The sequence below is a fragment of the Schistocerca gregaria genome, chromosome 1 (genome assembly GCF_023897955.1).
Source record: "Schistocerca gregaria isolate iqSchGreg1 chromosome 1, iqSchGreg1.2, whole genome shotgun sequence".
Lineage (NCBI taxonomy): Eukaryota > Metazoa > Arthropoda > Insecta > Orthoptera > Acrididae > Schistocerca > Schistocerca gregaria.
In genome coordinates this window covers 240,908,720-240,929,383 of record NC_064920.1, presented here as the reverse complement: position 1 = coordinate 240,929,383, position 20,664 = coordinate 240,908,720, and the positions used below count along the sequence as shown (strand labels likewise).

Below are 20,664 nucleotides of genomic sequence, written 5' to 3'. Positions count from 1 at the left end.
CGAAAGTAATCGCCACACGTATTAAGAAATTTATCCCACTGTGAAATGAGACGATCAATTCCTGTTTCATAGAACGTGGTCGGCCACTGATGGATTCACAACCCCACCCATTCCTGAACTTTCTCATCTGACTGAAACCGACATCCATGCATGTCTTTCTTCAGGTCACCAAAGATGTGAAAACAACATGGTGAATGATCCGGGCTGTACAGACGATGTTGCAGTGTTTCTTAACGAAATCGCTGAAGCATAACCTTCGTCCTGTTGGCAGTGTGGGTGCCAACGAGATATGATATCGCGCATTGTCACGTTGAATTTGAATCAGCTTTCTGCTGTATCTTCCTCCCAATGCCTTATATCAGCTTCTGCTGTATAGCACTCGGTGTTGGCTGTGTACCGGCAGTTCAGAAAATCAAGGAAAATGACGCCCTCGTATTCCTAGAAACAGTGATAATCTATCTTGTCTGATCATTGACTCTTAAAAGTTATTGGATCTAGTAGAATCGGCATGATATCATTCCATGGATTCTTTCTTCATTCCTGTATCATCAACGTCCGTCTTTTTGTGTTCCGTCAACAGACGTGCCTTTATTGACTTCCATCACTTCAGACAGATAAGAGCGCATTTCCACACTTGTCTCCAACAAATCAAATGTCAACTGCCGAGGCATCCACTTCATGCCTATATACTCTAAACTTTCCAAATTTTCTGTGTGGAATATGAATATAGCCCAGTCGTACAGAAATATCTCGTATCGTTACATATATGTCTACACAAATCAACTTGACTGCTCATTGATGATTCTTGAAAATGGTTGCAGTGATCGTCTGTGATTGCTCGTTTGGTCTTTAATACTGATTTCCATTTTTGTCCGCTTTTCTACAGGGATGAGGAGTTTTCTTTTCTCAATGCTGTCAGTATCGTACACGTTGCGTAGCCATCCTTTGTAGCTGGGTAGCTTCCATCCTGTATTTTCCAAGAACCCAATGACAGTACTTCACCTCTTGGGATACTTTACCTGCAAGGGTGTGGTGACCTGAGTGAATCCACAAATGCAGAACAAGATTCCCTGGTAGTAATAAAACAAAACACTTTTCTCGAGCAATACGTAAATGAAAGGATTCACAAACAACATTCTCAGGAACCCAAGGTAATTAAATATGATAACACCCTTAATAATAATCTTTTTGTGATTAATTCGTTGGCAGAGAACAACAACACTTACAATTTAACTAAGTCCGGTCAGAGGTTAGTCACTGCTGACAGATGATTGGAACAATTCTATGTCTGGTCGGACGCATATCACTGACGATAGTTACTCGATAAGATCCAAGACAGCTGTTGTATTCCATTCCAGGAGCATAGTGCATGAATGAGGCTAAGGTCAGAGGAGGCGAGGGTCCCAGCTGGCTGCTGTGGTGAACCTCCGTGATTGTTTCTGAGGTTGGATCTGTCTGCTCCTTGGCTGGACTGCTACTGAAGTACAAGTTCAACGGAATGATATATGCTCATTGTACCTATGGGCATGTGGTTGGCAGAAGAAAGTAGCGCCACTTGTGGCGAAGCAGGAACCGCCCATCTCTAGGGTGTCTGCTAGAGTTTGGGGTGTATTTCGTCTTCTTTTCCTGCTGTTGCATATTTTGCAAGATTTGTGGTGGGTCTTATACCAGTACTAGCGTGAAGTTGCGTCCCTGGCCGTCCCTTACCGTCTAGTAAGGTCATCCGAAGACCAGTATCAGTTGCAAAGCGATTTAGAAAAGATTGCTGTATGGTGTGTCAGGTGGCAGTTGACGCTAAATAACGAAAAGTGTGAGATGATCCACATGAGTTCCAAAAGAAATCCATTGGAATTCGATTACTCGATAAATAGTACAATTCTCAAGGCTGTACCTGGGTGTTAAAATTACGAACAACTTCAGTTGGAAGGACCACATAGATAATATCGTCGGGAAGGCGAGCCAAAGGTTGCGTTTCATTGGCAGGACACTTAGAAGATGCAACAAGTCCACTAAAGAGACAGCTTACACTACACTCGTTCGTCCTCTGTTAGAATATTGCTGCGCGGTGTGGGATCCTTACCAGGTGGGATTGACGGAGGACATCGAAAGGGTGCAAAAAAGGGCAGCTCGTTTTGTATTATCACGTTATAGGGGAGAGAGTGTGGCAGATATGATACACGAGTTGGGATGGAAGTCATTACAGCATAGACGTTCTTCGTCGCGGTGAGACCTTTTTACGAAATTTCAGTCACCAACTTTCTCTTCCGAATGCGAAAATATTTTGTTGAGCCCAACCTACATAGGTAGGAATGATCATCAAAATAAAATAAGAGAAATCAGAGCTCGAACAGAAAGGTTTAGGTGTTCGTTTTTCCCGCTCGCTGTTCGGGAGTGGAATAGCAGTGAGATAGTATGATTGTGGTTCGATGAACCCTCTGCCAAGCACTTAAATATGAATTACAGAGTAGTCATGTAGATGTAGATAACAGGGCAACATTTTGCCGACCCCAATACACCGCCAGACGAAAGTAGTATTACCTTTATTCTCTCTTCTCAGAGTAGTTTTTTGGTGGTCCGGGTCCTTCGGTGCCACCTCCCTGTCGATCCAACTGCGGTGAAGATTCCTAGAATGCTTCCGCAAGTTCTTTCTATTGCGCTACTAAATAAATAGCCACACTTCTCACAAACGGGGGTATATTTTGCCCAACATTTTCACTATTACTTTTCACAACGTAACTAACAATTGGTACGGTAATACCACTCTCTTGAGTACATTCAAAAGTCCGACATGTTTTCTGTAGGACCTGAGAGAAAAACTAGATGATCAACTATCGCTCTTCAATTGTTCATTACGCCATTGTTGGTGCGTCGTTTACTCAATGGCTCTCGGATTCAGGCACTTGCTGCACCATGGCACAAATGACTCCTGGACGACCAGTAGTTTTAATACCAATTTTTCTGTTCTCCTTCTCGCCGGCTCCACCACTGCTCCACATTCACTGCATACAAGAAAGGAAAACACACAGTTTCCCTTTCCCACTACCATTATCCTTATTTAATTTACTCACGAGCATCTTTGGTCGACGGCTTTCCAGTGGTATGTTGAGAGATGTTTACATATATCCCGACTACAAGTTCCACTCGAAAACAATCAGTGTACTGTTCACATGCAATCTTGCCAAGGTGTTAGCACGTGGACGCTTCGGTTGGCTTACGGTGAGTTTTTTTCCCCCACCAGAACACGACAAACCACTGTATAGTATATGCACAACTGTCATGAAATCATTCACAGTGTGATGCGTTTTCCTTAGTCACCACTGCACTGTGAGGATTTTTAATGCAACATCACCGCGTGTTTTTAGTACTCGTGCCAAAAACGCTATTTTTTTTCTAAACGCTTACCCAGCTGGAGCTCCCACTTTTGTCATTTAAATTTTAAGCCCTGCATATACACTCCTGGAAATTGAAATAAGAACACCATGAATTCATTGTCCCAGGAAGGGGAAACTTTATTGACACATTCCTGGGGTCAGATACATCACATGATCACTTTGACAGAACCACAGGCACATAGACACAGGCAACAGAGCATGCACAATGTCGGCACTAGTACAGTGTATATCCATCTTTCGCAGCAATGCAGGCTGCTATTCTCTCATGGAGACGATCGTAGAGATGCTGGATGTAGTCCTGTGGAACGGCTTGCCATGCCATTTCCACCTGGCGACTTAGTTGGACCAGCGTTCGTGCTGGACGTGCAGATCGCGTGAGACGACGCTTCATGCAGTCCCAAACATGCTCAATGGGGGACAGATCCGGATATCTTGCTGGCCAGGGTAGTTGACTTACACCTTCTAGAGCACGTTGGGTGGCACGGGATACTTGCGGACGTGCATTGTCCTGTTGGAACAGCAAATTCCCTTGCCGGTCTAGGAATGGTAGAACGATGGGTTCGATGACGGTTTGGATGTACCGTGCACTATTCAGTGGCCCCTCGACGATCACCAGAGGTGTACGGCCAGTGTAGGAGATCGCTCCCCACACCATGATGCCGGGTGTTGGCCCTGTGTGCCTCGGTCGTATGCAGTCCTGATTGTGGCGCTCACCTGCACGGCGCCAAACACGCATACGACCATCATTGGCACCTAGGCAGAAGCGACTCTCATCGCTGAAGACGACACGTCTCCATTCGTCCCTCCATTCACGCCTGTCGCGACACCACTGGAGGCGGGCTGCACGATGTTGGGGCGTCAGCGGATGACGGCCTAACGGTGTGCGAGACCGTAGCCCAGCTTCATGGAGACGGTTGCGAATGGTCCTCGCCGATACCCCAGGAGCAACAGTGTCCCTAATTTGCTGGGAAGTGGCGGTGCGGTCCCCTACGGCACTGCGTACGATCCTACGGTCTTGGCGTGCATCCGTGCGTCGCTGCGGTCCGGTCCCAGGTCGACGGGCACGTGCACCTTCCGCCGACCACTGGCGACAACATCGATGTACTGTGGAGACCTCACGCCCCACGTGTTGAGCAATTCGGCGGTACGTCCACCCGGCCTCCCGCATGCCCACTATACGCCCTCGCTCAAAGTCCGTCAACTGCACATACGGTTCACGTCCACGCTGTCGCGGCATGCTACCAGTGTTAAAGACTGCGATGGAGCTCCGTATGCCACGGCAAACTGGCTGACACTGACGGCGGCGGTGCACAAATGCTGCGAAGCTAGCGCCATTCGACGGCCAACACCGCGGTTCCTGGTGTGTCCGCTGTGCCGTGCGTGTGATCATTGCTTGTACAGCCCTCTCGCAGTGTCCGGAGCAAGTATGGTGGGTCTGACACACCGGTGTGAATGTGTTCTTTTTTCCATTTCCAGGAGTGTATCATAAATTTGGACGAAATCGATGACGACGAGTAGGCGCGGTAACGTTGTCAGTTATAATGGGCCCAAGTAATTTACACACAAAATACCGAAAAGAAAATTTTATTAATTAACAATGAAATCATAAAACCAACTGGCGAGTTTTTGTATCTAGGAGAGTTGAAGACAACGATTGGGAACGCAGAAAGAAATAAACAGAAAGAGCGCGATTCACGAGAGTGAAACCTGCACTTCTAATGCGAAAATCATACAAAACCTGAGGGTCTCTGCGCGAAAAATGGGAAAAGGCGTATTGGGCATAGTAGGAGAGGCAGGAACCCAATCTAATGGAACAGCGGCAGGAACCCAATCTAATGGAACAGCGATTAAACTGGCGTGAAAGATTAATGACAAAGAAATGGATGTGAATGACATATGCAGTGCGGCTAAGTTCGTTGTGGCACTTTTGTTAGTGTGGGTTGCCTACATCAGGGGCAGGTATGCACTCAGGTACAAACCTATTGTTCTCCTTTGATTGGCAGGTACTTAACCTATTGTTCTCCTTTGATTGACAGGTCCTTACTCCATTGTTCTGCTAAAAGGATCCTTCCTTTTGATTGACAAGGAACTTAACCTATTGTCCCCCCACCCCCTCCCACTCCCCTCCCCCCTTAGAAAACCTCCCTCTTGCTTGCTACAGGTACACTTTCAGGTCTGAGTTATTGGAATACCTCCTCTAACTCTTATCAATTTGATTGACTACTTAATTGAATTGATCAGTTAATTAACCTCTCACTCACTGGTAAACCCCCTCCCCTCTCCTCCCCAGAAAATGGTGGGAAGTTCAAATGCCACCAGGAAAATGCAGTACACCTCCACTAACCTAAGAAAATGGCGAGGAAAAAGGGAACTTTGACTACCTCCACTTAGCTGTCATCCGAATGCCACCTCTTCCTAGGAATTGGCTGGAAAAGGACTCAGCCTGTGCTGGATATGATGGACATAAGTTTTTATTTTCAGTCTTTATTTAAACAATTAGAGGCAGTAACGCCATCAAGTGTGTTCACCTTGTGGTCCAGAGTCGAACTGACCTAGTACACAGGACCGCCACCAGTGGGCGCTGTCGTCCCTTCTGTGACGTAATCCAGTTTGGCGGTCTGGTGGTGGAGGGGATTGATCTCAAAACAGGAAACTCAATGCTATATTTTTTATTTATAAAAAAAATCAGTTTTTAGTGTTTGGATTTCTCTTGTTCATCATTCTCTGCTGTTTGGAAACATGTAGGTTTTGTAAGAAGTAATCACATGGAGCAAACATGTTGCATAACCTAATGTTCAGCACTGTACTCTGCGTTCTTAACCCTTTGTCAGCACTTAATCTATTGTTCTGTTAAGTGGGGGTCCATGTCACCCCCATTACCTTAAACTATTGTACCGCCTTTGACACCAAATTAAGTAATTAGTTATGTCCTCCCACCATTTTCTGGTACACTTTTCGAATTTCACATGCTTTTGAACGCCATTTATGGCGCATTCTTCTTTGACACCCACCCCCTTAAACTATTGTACTATGTTGTACATAAAAATAATGCAACTTAATGTAGTGCTCTGCACTTAATCCACTGTTCTGCTCCATGTTACCCACTCACGCACCCCCCTTCCCCTTAACTAATATACCACTAACACCATGCTGACATAAAATATTTATGCAAATTAATTAAATCTATATCCTTCACATGTATCGGGTACTTTATTTTTTGTTTTAATTCGCAACATCCTATTGGCTAGTCAGATCTATGGAATATAGTTTAAACAAAAGATAGCTAATAAAAAACACATCCAACCACTCGACACCCGACGTCAGCACCGCTGACTCCGCACACGTCCCCTGGAGTCAGGATGCACTGGCGGTCCCCCCAAAGTGAAGACGTGGTCATCAGATGCCAAACGACGCATTGGCGTCAGTTTGAGTCCTGCAAGGATGAGGTGGTGGCATCTCTTTCATACTTGACATCTGAGAAATTCCTGTCGAACTACGTGTTCACCTAGGCACCGTGACGCATAGAAGCGGTGTGGGTCCAGCACTGAGAGAGATGTTCCAATGCTTCCCAGAATAGCACAGGGTGCATTGTTCCTAGCGATCGTAACAGGACAGCCCGTTCGTCACCGAATTTACCTGTCAAACTGACGCTGCTGCTTGGTGGGAGCATCGTAGACCATTATTTTCTGCAGACGAGACTTTCAGCGGCAAAATTATTTCTCACAGATCGCTAAATTGCACTGACAGTTAAGACCCGCAGAAGTTGTCTACAGACAGGACTCACAAGAATATTGGGAGCCAGGAACATATTTACCAATGTAACTACAATTAAATATTACGATTGCTAAAACTTCACCTCCTTAATAGCACTCATCTTCAGCAAAACTATTTTCATTTGAGACATGCATGACCTTTATGTACATATACATACATAATGCTAGAAGGGATAGGGTTTTTTGTAAATAAGAAAAAGGATGTATGGTGAATAATTTTTTTCTTAGTTTAGTCATTTCAAATAAATACAATATAGTTCTTGATGTACAATATTATTCTTAAGGTAGAATATAATTCTTGACGTATAAATTAACTCGGTTATTCCAATGCGGAAATACTTTTAACTTTCACTTTACAACAGTAACATTGGTAGGAATATGTTTTTTATAAATCTACTCTAAAAACTAATGCGGAGTTACTTTCTTTACTACTACAATTAAATTCGACGATTGATTTTCTAATCATGTTGCTGAAAAATCTTGAGCTGAGAGAAAAAGAAAGAGAGAAACGCGAAAAAGAGGAGCGTTACGAAAAACGAAAAGGCTCTAATAGCTCAAATGAAGGGGATATTAGAAGCAGAACGTTCAGAGACGGAGGAACGAGAAAAAGCAGAACGCTTGGAAAGACAAAAGAAGGAAGGGGAACGTGACGAACCGATCGACTAAACCAGATTTTAGATGAACGGGATAAAGTCATCGTAGCACATCTTAGGGGAGAAATAGATGGTCTGCGGGTACAAGTTTCAGGATTTATAACACAAACAAGGTCTTCCAACGAAAGACCAGAAACTTGACGAGTGCCGTGGGACCAGAGTTACCAATTTAGAAAAGGCGACTTTTGCCTTCCTGTTATCGTCGATAGCGTATCGATCTATAATTCTTCAACTTTTGAACTCCCTTTATTTTTCGAATTGACAAAAAACTACGTAATATTAAGTATAATAAAATACATTTCTCTCCAGCAACCTCTACTTTTTCGAAATGTTAAGTCGCAGTTAAATTACTACCACATGCACAGTGGTAACGCAAGAACAATTCGGTGGGGGCATCTCATACATTATTACTTGTTAAACAATGAACAATAAGACTGATATCGAGTTACCGAGTGAGTTGATTGTTTCATGACCTCTAGTTCGCCTGAGTTTTAATGTATTTTCAGTGATTATAAATTGGTGAAACTTATGCTGTGGCTTACATAATGGATTTACCGCAGAAGAAGAAGAAGCAGTACGCTCAAAAATATCGGGATGCGTGGGAAGCAGAACCTGAATTCAATGGGTGGCTGAAACCAGTCGTTGGAGACTTATCCAAGGCAAGATGTCTAGTATGTGCAACAGAGTTTTATGCTAAATTGTATGATATTAGAAAGCATTCGAAAACTATTAAGCATAAACAAAAAACTTACCTATGAAAATTGTTCCGAAAACTACAGTTAGAATAGCAAGCAGAGCGGAAGGCGCCCTTTCTTTATTTATTGCTGAACATTGTTCTATTTTAGCTGTAGATCATTTAGGAATACTGTGCAAGAAGGAGTTTTACGGTGATGAGGGCGCTAAAAACATGCAATTATATCGTACAAAGTGTACTAACATTATAACTGAAGTTTTGCTCCATATTTTACACAATTATTGATTGAAGATATAGGTAACCAAAAATACAGTGTACTAATAGATGAATCTACAGATGTATCAATATCTAAAATGCTAGGTAAGGTTATACGGTACTATAGTGTAAACAACCAAGCCAGTAGATCAGCAATTCTCAAACTCGCTGTAGTAGAACCTGCAGATGCAAGAAATCTGGCTGCTGTTCTTGTGAGTTCTTTGAAAGATCTCAAACTTCCAATCGCTAATATGGTAGGAATTGGCACAGATAATGCTTCTGCAATGGTTGGAATAAACAATGGGCTTTTCGAACAACTCAAGAGAGAATATGGTTTGAAGCATTTGGTATTGATCCGTTGCATTTGTCACTCTCTTCAGCTTGCAGTTTCGCACGCCTCAGTGAATACCATACATAGAAACATAGAATTTCTTGTACGGGAAGCCTACAATTGGTTCTCCATTTCACCCAAAAGACAAGAGGAATATAAAAAGGTTTATGAGACAATAAATTGTGGAAAACAGGCACTAAAAATTTTGAAGGTCTGTGCAACACGTTGGCTTTCAATTGAACCAGCAATACAAAGAATTCTGGAGCAGTGGTAAGACCTAAAGCTACATTATTCACTTGCCATGGTTCAAGACAATTGTTACACTGCCGATCTTTTGTACAAGATGTATTGTGACGACTCAAATCATCTTTACATGTTTTACCTTAAAAATGCTTTAAAAGACGAACAAATAGCAATAAAAGCTTTTGAAGGAGAAGACAATGACCCCACTAAATTACTTGATACACTTGTATTTCTCATGCAATCACTCGGACAAAACATAGTTTTTCCAACTGTTGATTTGTTGACGACACCAGTTCCAAGAGAATCTATGTACGCAAATCCGAACCTTGGCTTTATGTCTGAACAGAAATTGTCTGAGTCAAGTTTGTCCTGAAGAAAATAAAGTTTATTTGAAGACGAGATGCATTCAGTTTAGTCTGAAACTCATAAAAGAATTCAACAAAGACTGCCAAGTATCGTTACGATCCTGAAAAAAAGTCAATGCTGAATGTTGAAGAAACAGTAAAAGTGAATAAAAATAATGCTGTAGCGGATGTAGCCAAAGAATTGGGTTTTAGTGGCTATTTCATAGACGGTATGCTGCAAGAATGGCATAATTTCAACTTCATTAGGGGGAATAACACTGCTAACACTGTTCGATTTTGAAGTGAGGTTTTGCAGTATAAAATGCCGCAGGGGAGAATCTTTTTTCTTTGATTTCACAGCTAGTAATGACTGTTCTATGCCTACCGCATTCAAATGCAGAAGTGGAAAGAATATTCAGTTTTATGAAATTTATAAAAACTAAACAACGTAACAGATAATCGTTAAAGACAATTAATGCTTTGATCATATTGAGAGACCAGCTGAAGAAAGAAAATAAAGATTGTGCATCTTTTGACATACCGTCAGACGTATTGGAGCTTATTGGAACGAACGAAAGTTACTCTTTTGCGACAAAACAAGTCGAACTGCAACATCATCTTTTGAGCGACGTTCAACCCTCTACATCAACTACAGTTCTGTCAGAGCAGGAAACAGAAGAGTTATTCGATCTTCTGAGTGACGACGATGAATAGCGCGGTATGTATATATTTTGTAACCTAATTTGAGTTCTTGCTTTCTTTTGTTACAAATATAGTTGTATATTTCTAGTATATTTGACTACTGTGATTGATACAACAATATATGTGTTGCGTCAATTATGATGACATGTTTAATTAAACGTTAGCGTATTTTATATGTATGTTGTTGCAAGCGATGCGTCATTTAATTAAGATTGGATTGGATTGTTTGGGGGAAGAGACCAAACTGCGAGGTCATCCGTGTCATCGGATTAGGGAAGGACGGGGAAGGAAGCCGGCCGTGTCCTTTCAAAGGAAACATCCCGGCATTTGTCTGGAGCGATTTAGGGAAATCACTGAAAACCTGAATCAGGATGGCCAGACGCGGGATTGAACGTTTAACTAAGACAATATAGCAATTACGTATGAGACAATTTTTATTAATATATTAATATTTTATTTCTCCCCCCACCCCCCTGCCGCACTGGCTTATTGCACCATTCAAAGCACGAAATTTTCAGTACACCCCTAGTAACATCAGTTTCTAGCGACTTTTGATAATGAATCTAGCGACTCGCGTTTTTAGAGTTAGCAATACTGCTTGGGACAATGCCTATGTGATCTCATCTTACCGATTATTGCCTCAGAAAGTGCTCTGTGTTAACTAAGGTTTGACGTTCGCTAGTTCTGGTCTGAAAGCATTTTTTTAAATTTTCTTCCTGCTGTGCGTGTGTGCATTTACCATCATCGTGAAAACCATGTATTAATCCCCAGAAAAAAATGCGTGGAGGTTTTGCACAACGAAGACCTGAAGAGCACTAGAATTGCGGAAGGATTAAACTATTCGACGTCAGCTGTTAGTCGAAGTCTGCAAAAGTTGATGGCCAAGGGAAATATATAAATTCACAATGGAGCAGGCACCGACTCTTCTTCACCCTGGGAGAACAGAATACTTCGTCAACTAAGCCGGAAAACAGAAATGCTATTCCAGTTGAACAGGCAAAAGTATGGAAAGAAGCAACCGAAGGTTCATTCCAGCTCATCAGTTGTTAGGAAAAGACTCTTTGTAATAGGAATGAAGGCTAGAGTTGTCAAGAAGAAGCCATTTGTAACTGTTGCAATGAGGAAATAGAGGCTGGCACGGGCCACACTGCACGTAAACTCGACAAAAGGCAGTGAGGAATTGTGGTAGTTTCAGATGAAAGCCCCTGCGGAGGTTCGAGTCCTACCTCGGGCATGGGTGTGTGTGTGTTTGTCCTTAGGATAATTTAGGTTAAGTAGTGTGTAAGCTTAGGGACTGATGACCTTAGCAGTTAAGTCCCATAAGATTTCACACAGATTATATCAGTTGAAAGCTTATATTCCATGATGGGTGACAGGTGTAAACCCAACTAAAGGATAGACCCTGACTGCCTTGTGCGAACCACGAAACAGGCTCCATCGGCATGCCGTAGGGAGCAATGACATACCGAGGTGTTAGAAGCCTGTACTTCGGTCAGGGAACAATGACAAGAGGTCACTGCAAAGTTGTAATTCGGTGCTCTTTGATGTTCACTGCAAAAGATGCTTTCCCAGATGCGCAGTGGATTTTCAAATAGAATCTGGCTCCATGCCACACATTAAAAAGGGTGAGTTTGGGTTATTTTATCTTTGTAATACAATTTCCAAGGTTATTGCTGTTACATATCGTCCAAATCTACCATATCAGCCGGCCGAAGTGGGCGAGCGGTTCTAGGCGCTACAGTCTGGAGCCGCACGTGTGCTACGGTCGCAGGTTCGAATCCTGACTCGGGCTTGGATGTGTGTGATGTCCTTAGGTTAGTTAGGTTTAAGTAGTTCTAAGTTCTAGAGGACTGATGACCTCAGCAGTTAAGTCCCATGGTGCTCAGAGCCATATGAACCTATCATATCAGATTCGTTCTGTCATGACTGAATCGGGTATCAGAGAATTTCTGTGGCCTTTAAATTCGCCAGACCTTAATCCAGTTGAGAATTTGCGGCGACTGGTTGGGAAAGGGGCTCAGAAGAAGAAGCCAGCAACAAAACAGGAGCTGCTGGAGGTGATTATGGAAGTGTGGCACCATGACATTGACATTAGTACCTTTAGAAAACTGATCGACTCCATGCCTGACGATCGCGTGGCTGTTGTAAGAACAAGGGGGTCCAGCAAAATATTAAAATCATTTAAAGTGTGGCTACTGAATTATACATTTGTGATATACAGTATTTTACTCTACTTGCGAATGAAATAAAAATTTCTTCAAAATATTTAGCTTAATACACTATTGGCCATTAAAATTGCTACACCATGAAGATGACGTGCTACAGACACGAAATTTAACCGACAGGAAGAAGATGCTGTGATATGCAAATGATTAGCTTTTCAGAGCATTCACACAAGGTTGGAGCCGGTGGCGACACATACAACGTGCTGACATGAGGAAAGTTTCTAACCGATTTCTCATACACAAACAGCAGTTGACCGGCGTTGCCTGGTGATACGTTCTGTGATGCCTCCTGTAAGGAGGAGAAATGCGTACCATCGCGTTTCCGACGTTGATAAAGGCCGGATTGTGTAGCCCATCGCGGTTGCGGTTTATCGTATCGCGACAATGCTGTTCACGTTGGTCGAGGTCCAACGACTGTTAGCAGAATATGAAATCGGTGGGTTCAGGAGGGCAATACGGAACTCCGTGCTGGATCCCAACAGCCTCGTATCACTAGCAGTCGAGATGGCAGGCATCTTATCCGCATGGCTGTAACGGATCGTGCAGCCACGTCTCGATCCCTGAGTCAACAGATGGGGATATTTGCAAGACAACAACCATCCACACGAACAGTCCGATGACGTTTGCAGCAGCATGGACTATCAGCTCGGAGACCATGGCTGCGGTTAACATTGATGCTGCATCACAGACAGGAGCCCCTGCGACGGTGTACTCAACGACGAACCTGGGTGCACGAATGGCAAAACCTCATTTTTTGGGATGAATCAAGGCTCTGTTTACAGCATCATGATGGTCGCATCCGCGTTTGGCGACATCGCGGTGAACGCACATTGGAAGCCTGTATTCGCCATCGCCATACTCGCGTATCACCCGGCGTGATGGTATGGGGTGCCATTTGGTTACACGTCTCGGTCGCCTCTTGTTCGCATTGACGGCACTTTGAACAGTGGACGTTACTTTCAGATGTGTTACGACCTGTGGCTCTACCCTTAATTCGATCCCTGCGTAACCCTGCATTTCAGTAGGATAATGCACGACCACATGTTGCAGATCCTGAACCGGACTTTCTGGATACAGAAAATGTTGGACTGCTGCCCTGGCCAGCACATTCTCCAGATCTCTCACCAATTGAAAACGCCTGGTCAATGGTGGCCGAGCAACTGGCTCGTCACAATACGCCAGTCACTACTCTTGATGAACTGTGGTATCGTGTTGAAGCTGCATGGGTAGCTGTACCTGTACACGCCATCCAACCTCTGTTTGACTCAATGCCCAGGGCTATCAAGGCCGTTAATACGGCCAGAGGAGGTTTTTGTGGGTACTGATTTCTCTGGATCTATGCACCAAAATTGCGTGAAAATGAAATCACATGCCAGTTCTAGTATAATATATCTGTCCAATGAATACCCGTTTATCATCTGCATTTCTTCTTGGTGTAGTAATTTTAATGGCCAGTAGTGTATTTAACTTCGATATCATCAGTGACATGTTATTGTACAGACAGGTGCGTACTGTTGACATACACTCCTGGAAATTGAAATAAGAACACCGTAAATTCATTGTCCCAGGAAGGGAAAACTTTATTGTTGACACATTCCTGGGGTCAGATACATCACATGATCACACTGACAGAACCACAGGCACATAGACACAGGCAACAGAGCATGCACAATGTCGGCACTAGTACAGTGTATATCCACCTTTCGCAGCAATTCAGGCTGCTATTCTCCCATGGAGACGATCGTAGAGATGCTGGATGTAGTCCTGTGGAACGGCTTGCCATGCCATTTCCACCTGGAGCCTCAGTTGGACCAGCGTTCGTGCTGGACGTGCAGACCGCGTGAGACGACGCTTCATCCAGTCCCAAACATGCTCAATGGGGGACAGATCCGGAGATCTTGCTGGCCAGCGTAGTTGACTTACACCTTCTAGAGCACGTTGGGTGGCACGGGATACATGCGGACGTGCATTGTCCTGTTGGAACAGCAAGTTCCCTTGCCAGTCTAGGAATGGTAGAACGATTGGTTCGATGACGGTTTGGATGTACCGTGCACTATTCAGTGTCCCCTCGACAATCACCAGAGGTGTACGGCCAGTGTAGGAGATCGCTCTCCACACCATGATGCCGGGTGTTGGCCCTGTGTGCCTCGGTCGTATGCAGTCCTGACTGTGGCGCTCACCTGCACGGCGCCAAACACGCATACGACCATCATTGGCACCAAGGCAGAAGCGACTCTCATCGCTGAAGACGACACGTCTCCATTCGTCCCTCCATTCACGCCTGTCGCGACACCACTGGAGGCGGGCTGCACGATGTTGGGGCGTGAGCGGAAGACGGCCTAACGGTGTGCGGGACCGTAGGCCAGCTTCATGGAGACGGTTGCGAATGGTCCTCGCCGATACCCCAGGAGCAACAGTGTCCCTAATTTGCTGGGAAGTGGCGGTGCGGTCCCCTACGGCACTGCGTACGATCCTACGGTCTTGGCGTGCATCCGTGTGTCGCTGCGGTCCGGTCCCAGGTCTACGGGCACGTGCACCTTCCGCCGACCACTGGCGACAACATCGATGTACTGTGGAGACCTCACGCCCCACGTGTTGAGCAATTCGGCGGTACGTCCACCCGGCCTCCCGCATGCCCACTATATGCCCTCGCTCAAAGTCCGTCAACTGCACATACGGTTCACGTCCACGCTGTCGCGGCATGCTACCAATGTTAAAGACTGCGATGGAGCTCCGTATGCCACGGCAAACTGGCTGACACTGACGGCGGCGGTGCACAAATGCTGCGCAGCTAGCGCCATTCGACGGCCAACACCGCGGTTCCTGGTGTGTCCGCTGTGCCGTGCGTGTGATCATTGTTTGTACAGCCCTCTCGCAGTGTCCGGAGCAAGTATGGTGGGTCTGACACACCGGTGTCAATGTGTTCTTTTTTCCATTTCCAGGAGTGTATTTCCTTGAATTAAAATATTAGAAACAATCTTGTCCTTCATTATATTGTTCGGTCTGGGTTTTTAGAAGTTCTGTACCAAAATTCTCAAAATTATGTAGGGACATGCGATACTTTAGAACAGCAGAGTAGATGTTCGCACCCTGAGGTTGTCGCCCAGGTCGTTGAGGTTCCACAGCCAGCCCATACGGTGCGGCACATGCGGCCGCGCGTCGATGCACACCGTATGGACGGTTTGCTCGATGGGGTAGGTGAGCTCTCGGAGGTGCTTGGCCGAGATGCCGCGCGCCTTGGGTTCCTTCTCGCGCCGCTTCCGCCGCTTACCCCTGCGGCTCACCTTCCGTTGGTGCGACAGCCGTTTCAGTAGCTCCACCGCCGCCTCCGTGTCCGCCGGCTGTAACATCGCAACAACACACACTCGGCGACGCTCTGCCCCTCATAGTGATGCTTCGAGAGGAAATAACTTACATTATAAGACTGTTAGAAACACTGAAAGAAAAGTATTGTGTTAACATATCACAACTCGACGAGAACAATGACAGAACTCAAAAATGGAATACTTGAGAAAACTCTACTTAAAAATTAACTCTGCAAAACTTATATTGAAATAGTACATTGAGGTTACAGAAGTCATGGGATAGCGATATGCACATATACAGAAGCCGATAGTATCGCATATACAGGATGGTCCATTGATCGTGACGGGGCCAAATATCTCACGAAATAAGCGTCAAACGAAAAACACTACAAAGAACGAAACTGGTCTAGCTTGAAGGGGGTAACCAGATGGCGCTATGGTTGGCCCGCTAGATTGCGCTGCCATAGGTCAAACGGATATCAACTGCGTTTTTTAAAATAGGAACCCCCATTTTTATTACATATTCTTGTAGTACGTGAAGAAATATGACTGTTTTAGTTGGACCACTTTTTTCACTTTGTGATAGATGGCGCTTTAATAGCCACAAACATATGGCTCACAATTTTAGACGAACAGTTCGTAACAGGTAGGTTTTTTAAATTAAAATACAGAATGTAGGTGCGTTTGTATATTTTATTTCGGTTGTTCCAATGTGATATATGTAGGCCTACCTTCGTGAACTTATCATTTCTGAGAACTCATGCTGTTACAGCGTCATTACTTGTAAATAGCACATTAATGCAATAAATGCTCAAAATGATGTCCGTCAACGTCAATGCATTTGGCAATACGTGTAACGACATTCCTCTCAGCAGCGAGTAGTTCGCCTTCCGTAATGTTCGCACATGCGTTGACAATGCGCTGGCGCATGTTGTCAGGCGTCGTCGGTGGATCACGATAGCAAATATCCTTCAACTTTCCCCACAGAAAGAAATCCGGGGACGCCAGATCCGGTGAACGTGAGGGCCATGGTATGGTGGTGCTTCGACGAACAATCCACCTGTCAGGAAACATGCTATTCAATACCGCTTCAATCGCACGCGAGCTATGTGCCGGACATCCATCATGTTGGAAGTACATCGCCATTCTGTCATGCAATGAAACATCTTGTAGTAACATCGGTAGAACATGACGTAGGAAATCAGCATACTTTGCACCATTTAGATTGCCATCGATAAAATGGGGTCCAATTATCCTTCCTCCCATAATGCCGCACCATACAGTAACCCGCCAAGGTCGCTGATGTTCCACTTGTCGCAGCCATCGTGGATTTTCCGTTGCCCAATAGTGCATATTATGCCAGTTTACGTTACCGTTGGCGGTGAATGACGCTTCGTCGCTAAACAGAACGCCTGCAAAAAATCTGTCACCGTCCCGTAATTTCTCTTGTGCCCAGTTGCAGAACTGTACACGAAGTTCAGAGTCGTCGCCATGCAATTCCTGGTGCACAGAAATATGGTACGGGTGCAATCGATGTTGATGCAGCATTTTCAACACCGACGTTTTTGAGATTCCCGATTGTCGCGCAATTTATCTGCTACTGATGTGCGGATTTGCCGCGACAGCACCTACTTGGGCATCATCATTTGTTGCAGGTCGTGGTTGACGTTTCACATGTGGCTGAAAACGTCCTGTTTCCTTAAATAACGTAACTATCCGGCGAACGATCCGGACACATGGATGATGTCGTCCAGGATACCGAGCAGCATACATAGCACACGCCCGTTGGGCATTTTGATCACAATAGCCATTCATCAACACGATATCGACCTTCTCCGCAATTGGTAAATGGTCCATTTTTAACACGGGTAATGTATCACGAAGCAAATACCGTCGGCGCTGGCGGAATATTACGTGATACCACATACTTATACGTTTGTGACTACAGCGCCATCTATCACAAAGCGAAAAAAGTGGTCCAACTAAAACATTCATATTTCCTTACATTTACACGAATATGTGGTAAAAAATGGTGGTTCCTATTTTAAAAAACGCACTTGATATCCGTTTGACCTAAGACAGTGCCATGTAGCGGGCCAACCATAGCGCCATCTGGTTTCCTCCTTCAAGCTAGACGGGTTTCGTTCTTTGTAGTTTTTTTCGTTTGATGCTCATTTCGTGAGATATTTGGCCCGGTCACTATCAATGGCACCCTGTATATGGTATAAAATTCCATTGCATTAGTGGATATGTCATCTGTACGCACGTGATTCATGTGGAAAGATTTCCTACTTGAATATGGCTGGCACCCTGTATATGGTATAAAACTCCATTGCATTAGTGGATATGTCATCTGTACTCACGTGATTCATGTAGAAAGATTTCCTACTTGAATATGGCCGCACAACGGGAATTAACACACTGTGAACGCGGAGTGGTGGATGGAGCTAGAGGCATGGGACATTTCATTTCGGAAACCGTTAGGAAATGGTTCTTCTGTTCTAAAGATGTGTTACAGTTGCTGTACCAGTACCACTGCGGAGCTGTAGAGTGGAGTGATATTAATAACACATTGACACGCCTGGGGCCGGCCGGTGTGGCCGAGCGGTTCTAGGCGCTTCAATTTGGAACCGCGCGACCCCTACGGTAGCAGGTTCCAATCCTGCCACGGGCATGGGTGTGTGTGATGTCCTTAGGTTAGTTAGGTTTAAGTAGTTCTAAGATCTAGGGGACTGATGACCTCAGTTGTAAAGTCCCATAGTGCTCAGAACAATTTGTACCATTTTTTTTTTTTTTTTTTTTTTTTTTTGCACGCCTGGGATTAAGTTAAACAGAGCTTGGATGGCGTGTACAAGTACAGCTGCCCATGCAGCTTCAACACGATACCACAGTTCATCAAGAGTAGTGACGGGCGTATTGTGGTGAGCCAGTTGCTCGGCCACCGTTGACCAGATGTTTTCAATTGGTGAGAGATCTGGAGAATGTGCTGGCCAGGGTAGCAGTTGAACATTTTCTGTATCCATAAAGGCCCGTACAGGACCTGCAACATGCGGTCGTGCATTATCCTGCTGACATGTAGGTTTCGCAGGGATCGAATGAAGGGTACGATCATTAGCTTTCACACCAAGGGTTGAATAATTTCCGAAACGTAAGTTTGTGAACTACACTGACGCAAGAAACATCGCAGCACCAAAAAATAAATAACGTAATGAAACTTCGGGAATACATTTTTTTGGGTAATATATGTAACTGACTAACTTTGCAAGATCACCCGTTAACGTAAGCACTCGATAAGCCGCTGCAAGTGTGAAATTCCGGACCATTAATAACCTGTGTAATTTCCAGAATGTCGAATCCGAGCATGCAAATGTGCATGCATTATGTTACACAGGTGCCGGATATGTTTCTTGGATGGAGTTCCGTACCTGTTGCATTTGGTCGGTCGATAAAGGGATGGTTAATGTTGTTTCTGGATGACGCTGGAGTTGTCCTCCGATGATGTCCCAAATGTGCTTTATTGGGGATAGATCTGGTGATCGTGCAGGCCGAGACAATGTCGGGTTACAAAGGCGGTATGTGGGCGAGTGACATATTGTAAGAAAACATCAACTGGATTGCTATTCATGAATGGCAGCACAACAAGCCGAAACACCAGATTGACGCACAATTTTGCAGTTAGGGAGAACAGGATAACCACGAGAGGCTGCAGCTGTCTTACATAATCGCATCCAAGACCATAACTCCAGGTGTAGGTCTAGTGTGCGTAACATACAGAGAGGTTGGCTGCAGGTACTCAACTGGCCTCTTTGTAATCAACACATGGCTATCACTAGAACCCAGGCAGAACCAGTTTTCATCAGAAAACACAACAGACCGGTCTTGCCCCCCAATGAGCTCTCGCTTGACGCCACTGAAGTCGCAGTTGGCAGTGGTTTGGGATCTGTGGAATGCTAGCTACAGGACGTGTGGCTTGGAGCTGTCCTTAAAGTAGCCGATTTGTAACATTTCGTTGTGCCACTGTGGTGCCAACTGTTACTCAAATTGATGCTGCAGATGCAGTACGATGCGCCAGAGTCTTACTTCCTCTCGGTAGTACCACATGGCAGTCCGGAGCCCGGTCTTCTTGTGACCGTACATTTTCGGGACACCACTGCCAGCATTCATGTACAGTGGCCACATTCCTGCCAAGTATTTCTGCAAACTCATAGACGGAACATCCAGTTTTTCGTAGGGCTATTACACGACCTTGTCCAAACTCCGTAATAAAGGTGTTAATAACGTTGTCTTTGTAGCCTTAAAGGCGTTCTTCAGTGTCGAATCTGGAAGGTAATAACGCTCATGACCGTTACAGCGTTATATAAAGCAAGCCTGATTTGTATCATCGTAGTGGTGCTACTAGAAGCACACCTACGCGTCTTGCGTGAAATCTGAATAAGATGTCATCTCTCAGATGTAGAAACACACCAACCAGCTTTTGCTTATGTCGCAAATCTCCAAGCCGTTTCGCGACTTGTGACTATTCTTGCCGGGGTGCAAGTTGTAGTATAGAGTCAGAATTCTCAAGTCACTGGATGATGTTTCAGGATTTCTGTCAGAAAAGAGAAATATTGAGGTTATTGTCGCCAGTCGCCCACTAATACGTTTCAATAACACGTCCAGTCACATTAACGTGACCACTGCCTATGTTCGACGTCGACGTGCAATAAGCATTCACAGGCGGCAGGTGGTAGCGCTAGAAGTGGAGAGT

The 20,664-nt window shown here is 44.8% G+C and overlaps 1 protein-coding gene across 2 annotated transcripts in view; it reads right to left on the bottom strand.

Moving 5' to 3' along the window:
• Positions 1-20,664, bottom strand: part of LOC126338779 (uncharacterized) — a 224,180-nt gene that overhangs the window by 67,988 nt on the left and 135,528 nt on the right. For both annotated transcript variants that reach the window (XM_050001582.1, XM_050001583.1), the window contains exon 9: positions 15,702-15,953. In XM_050001582.1, coding sequence (XP_049857539.1) covers positions 15,702-15,953 — 252 coding nt within the window. The remainder of the gene's footprint in view (positions 1-15,701; positions 15,954-20,664) is intronic.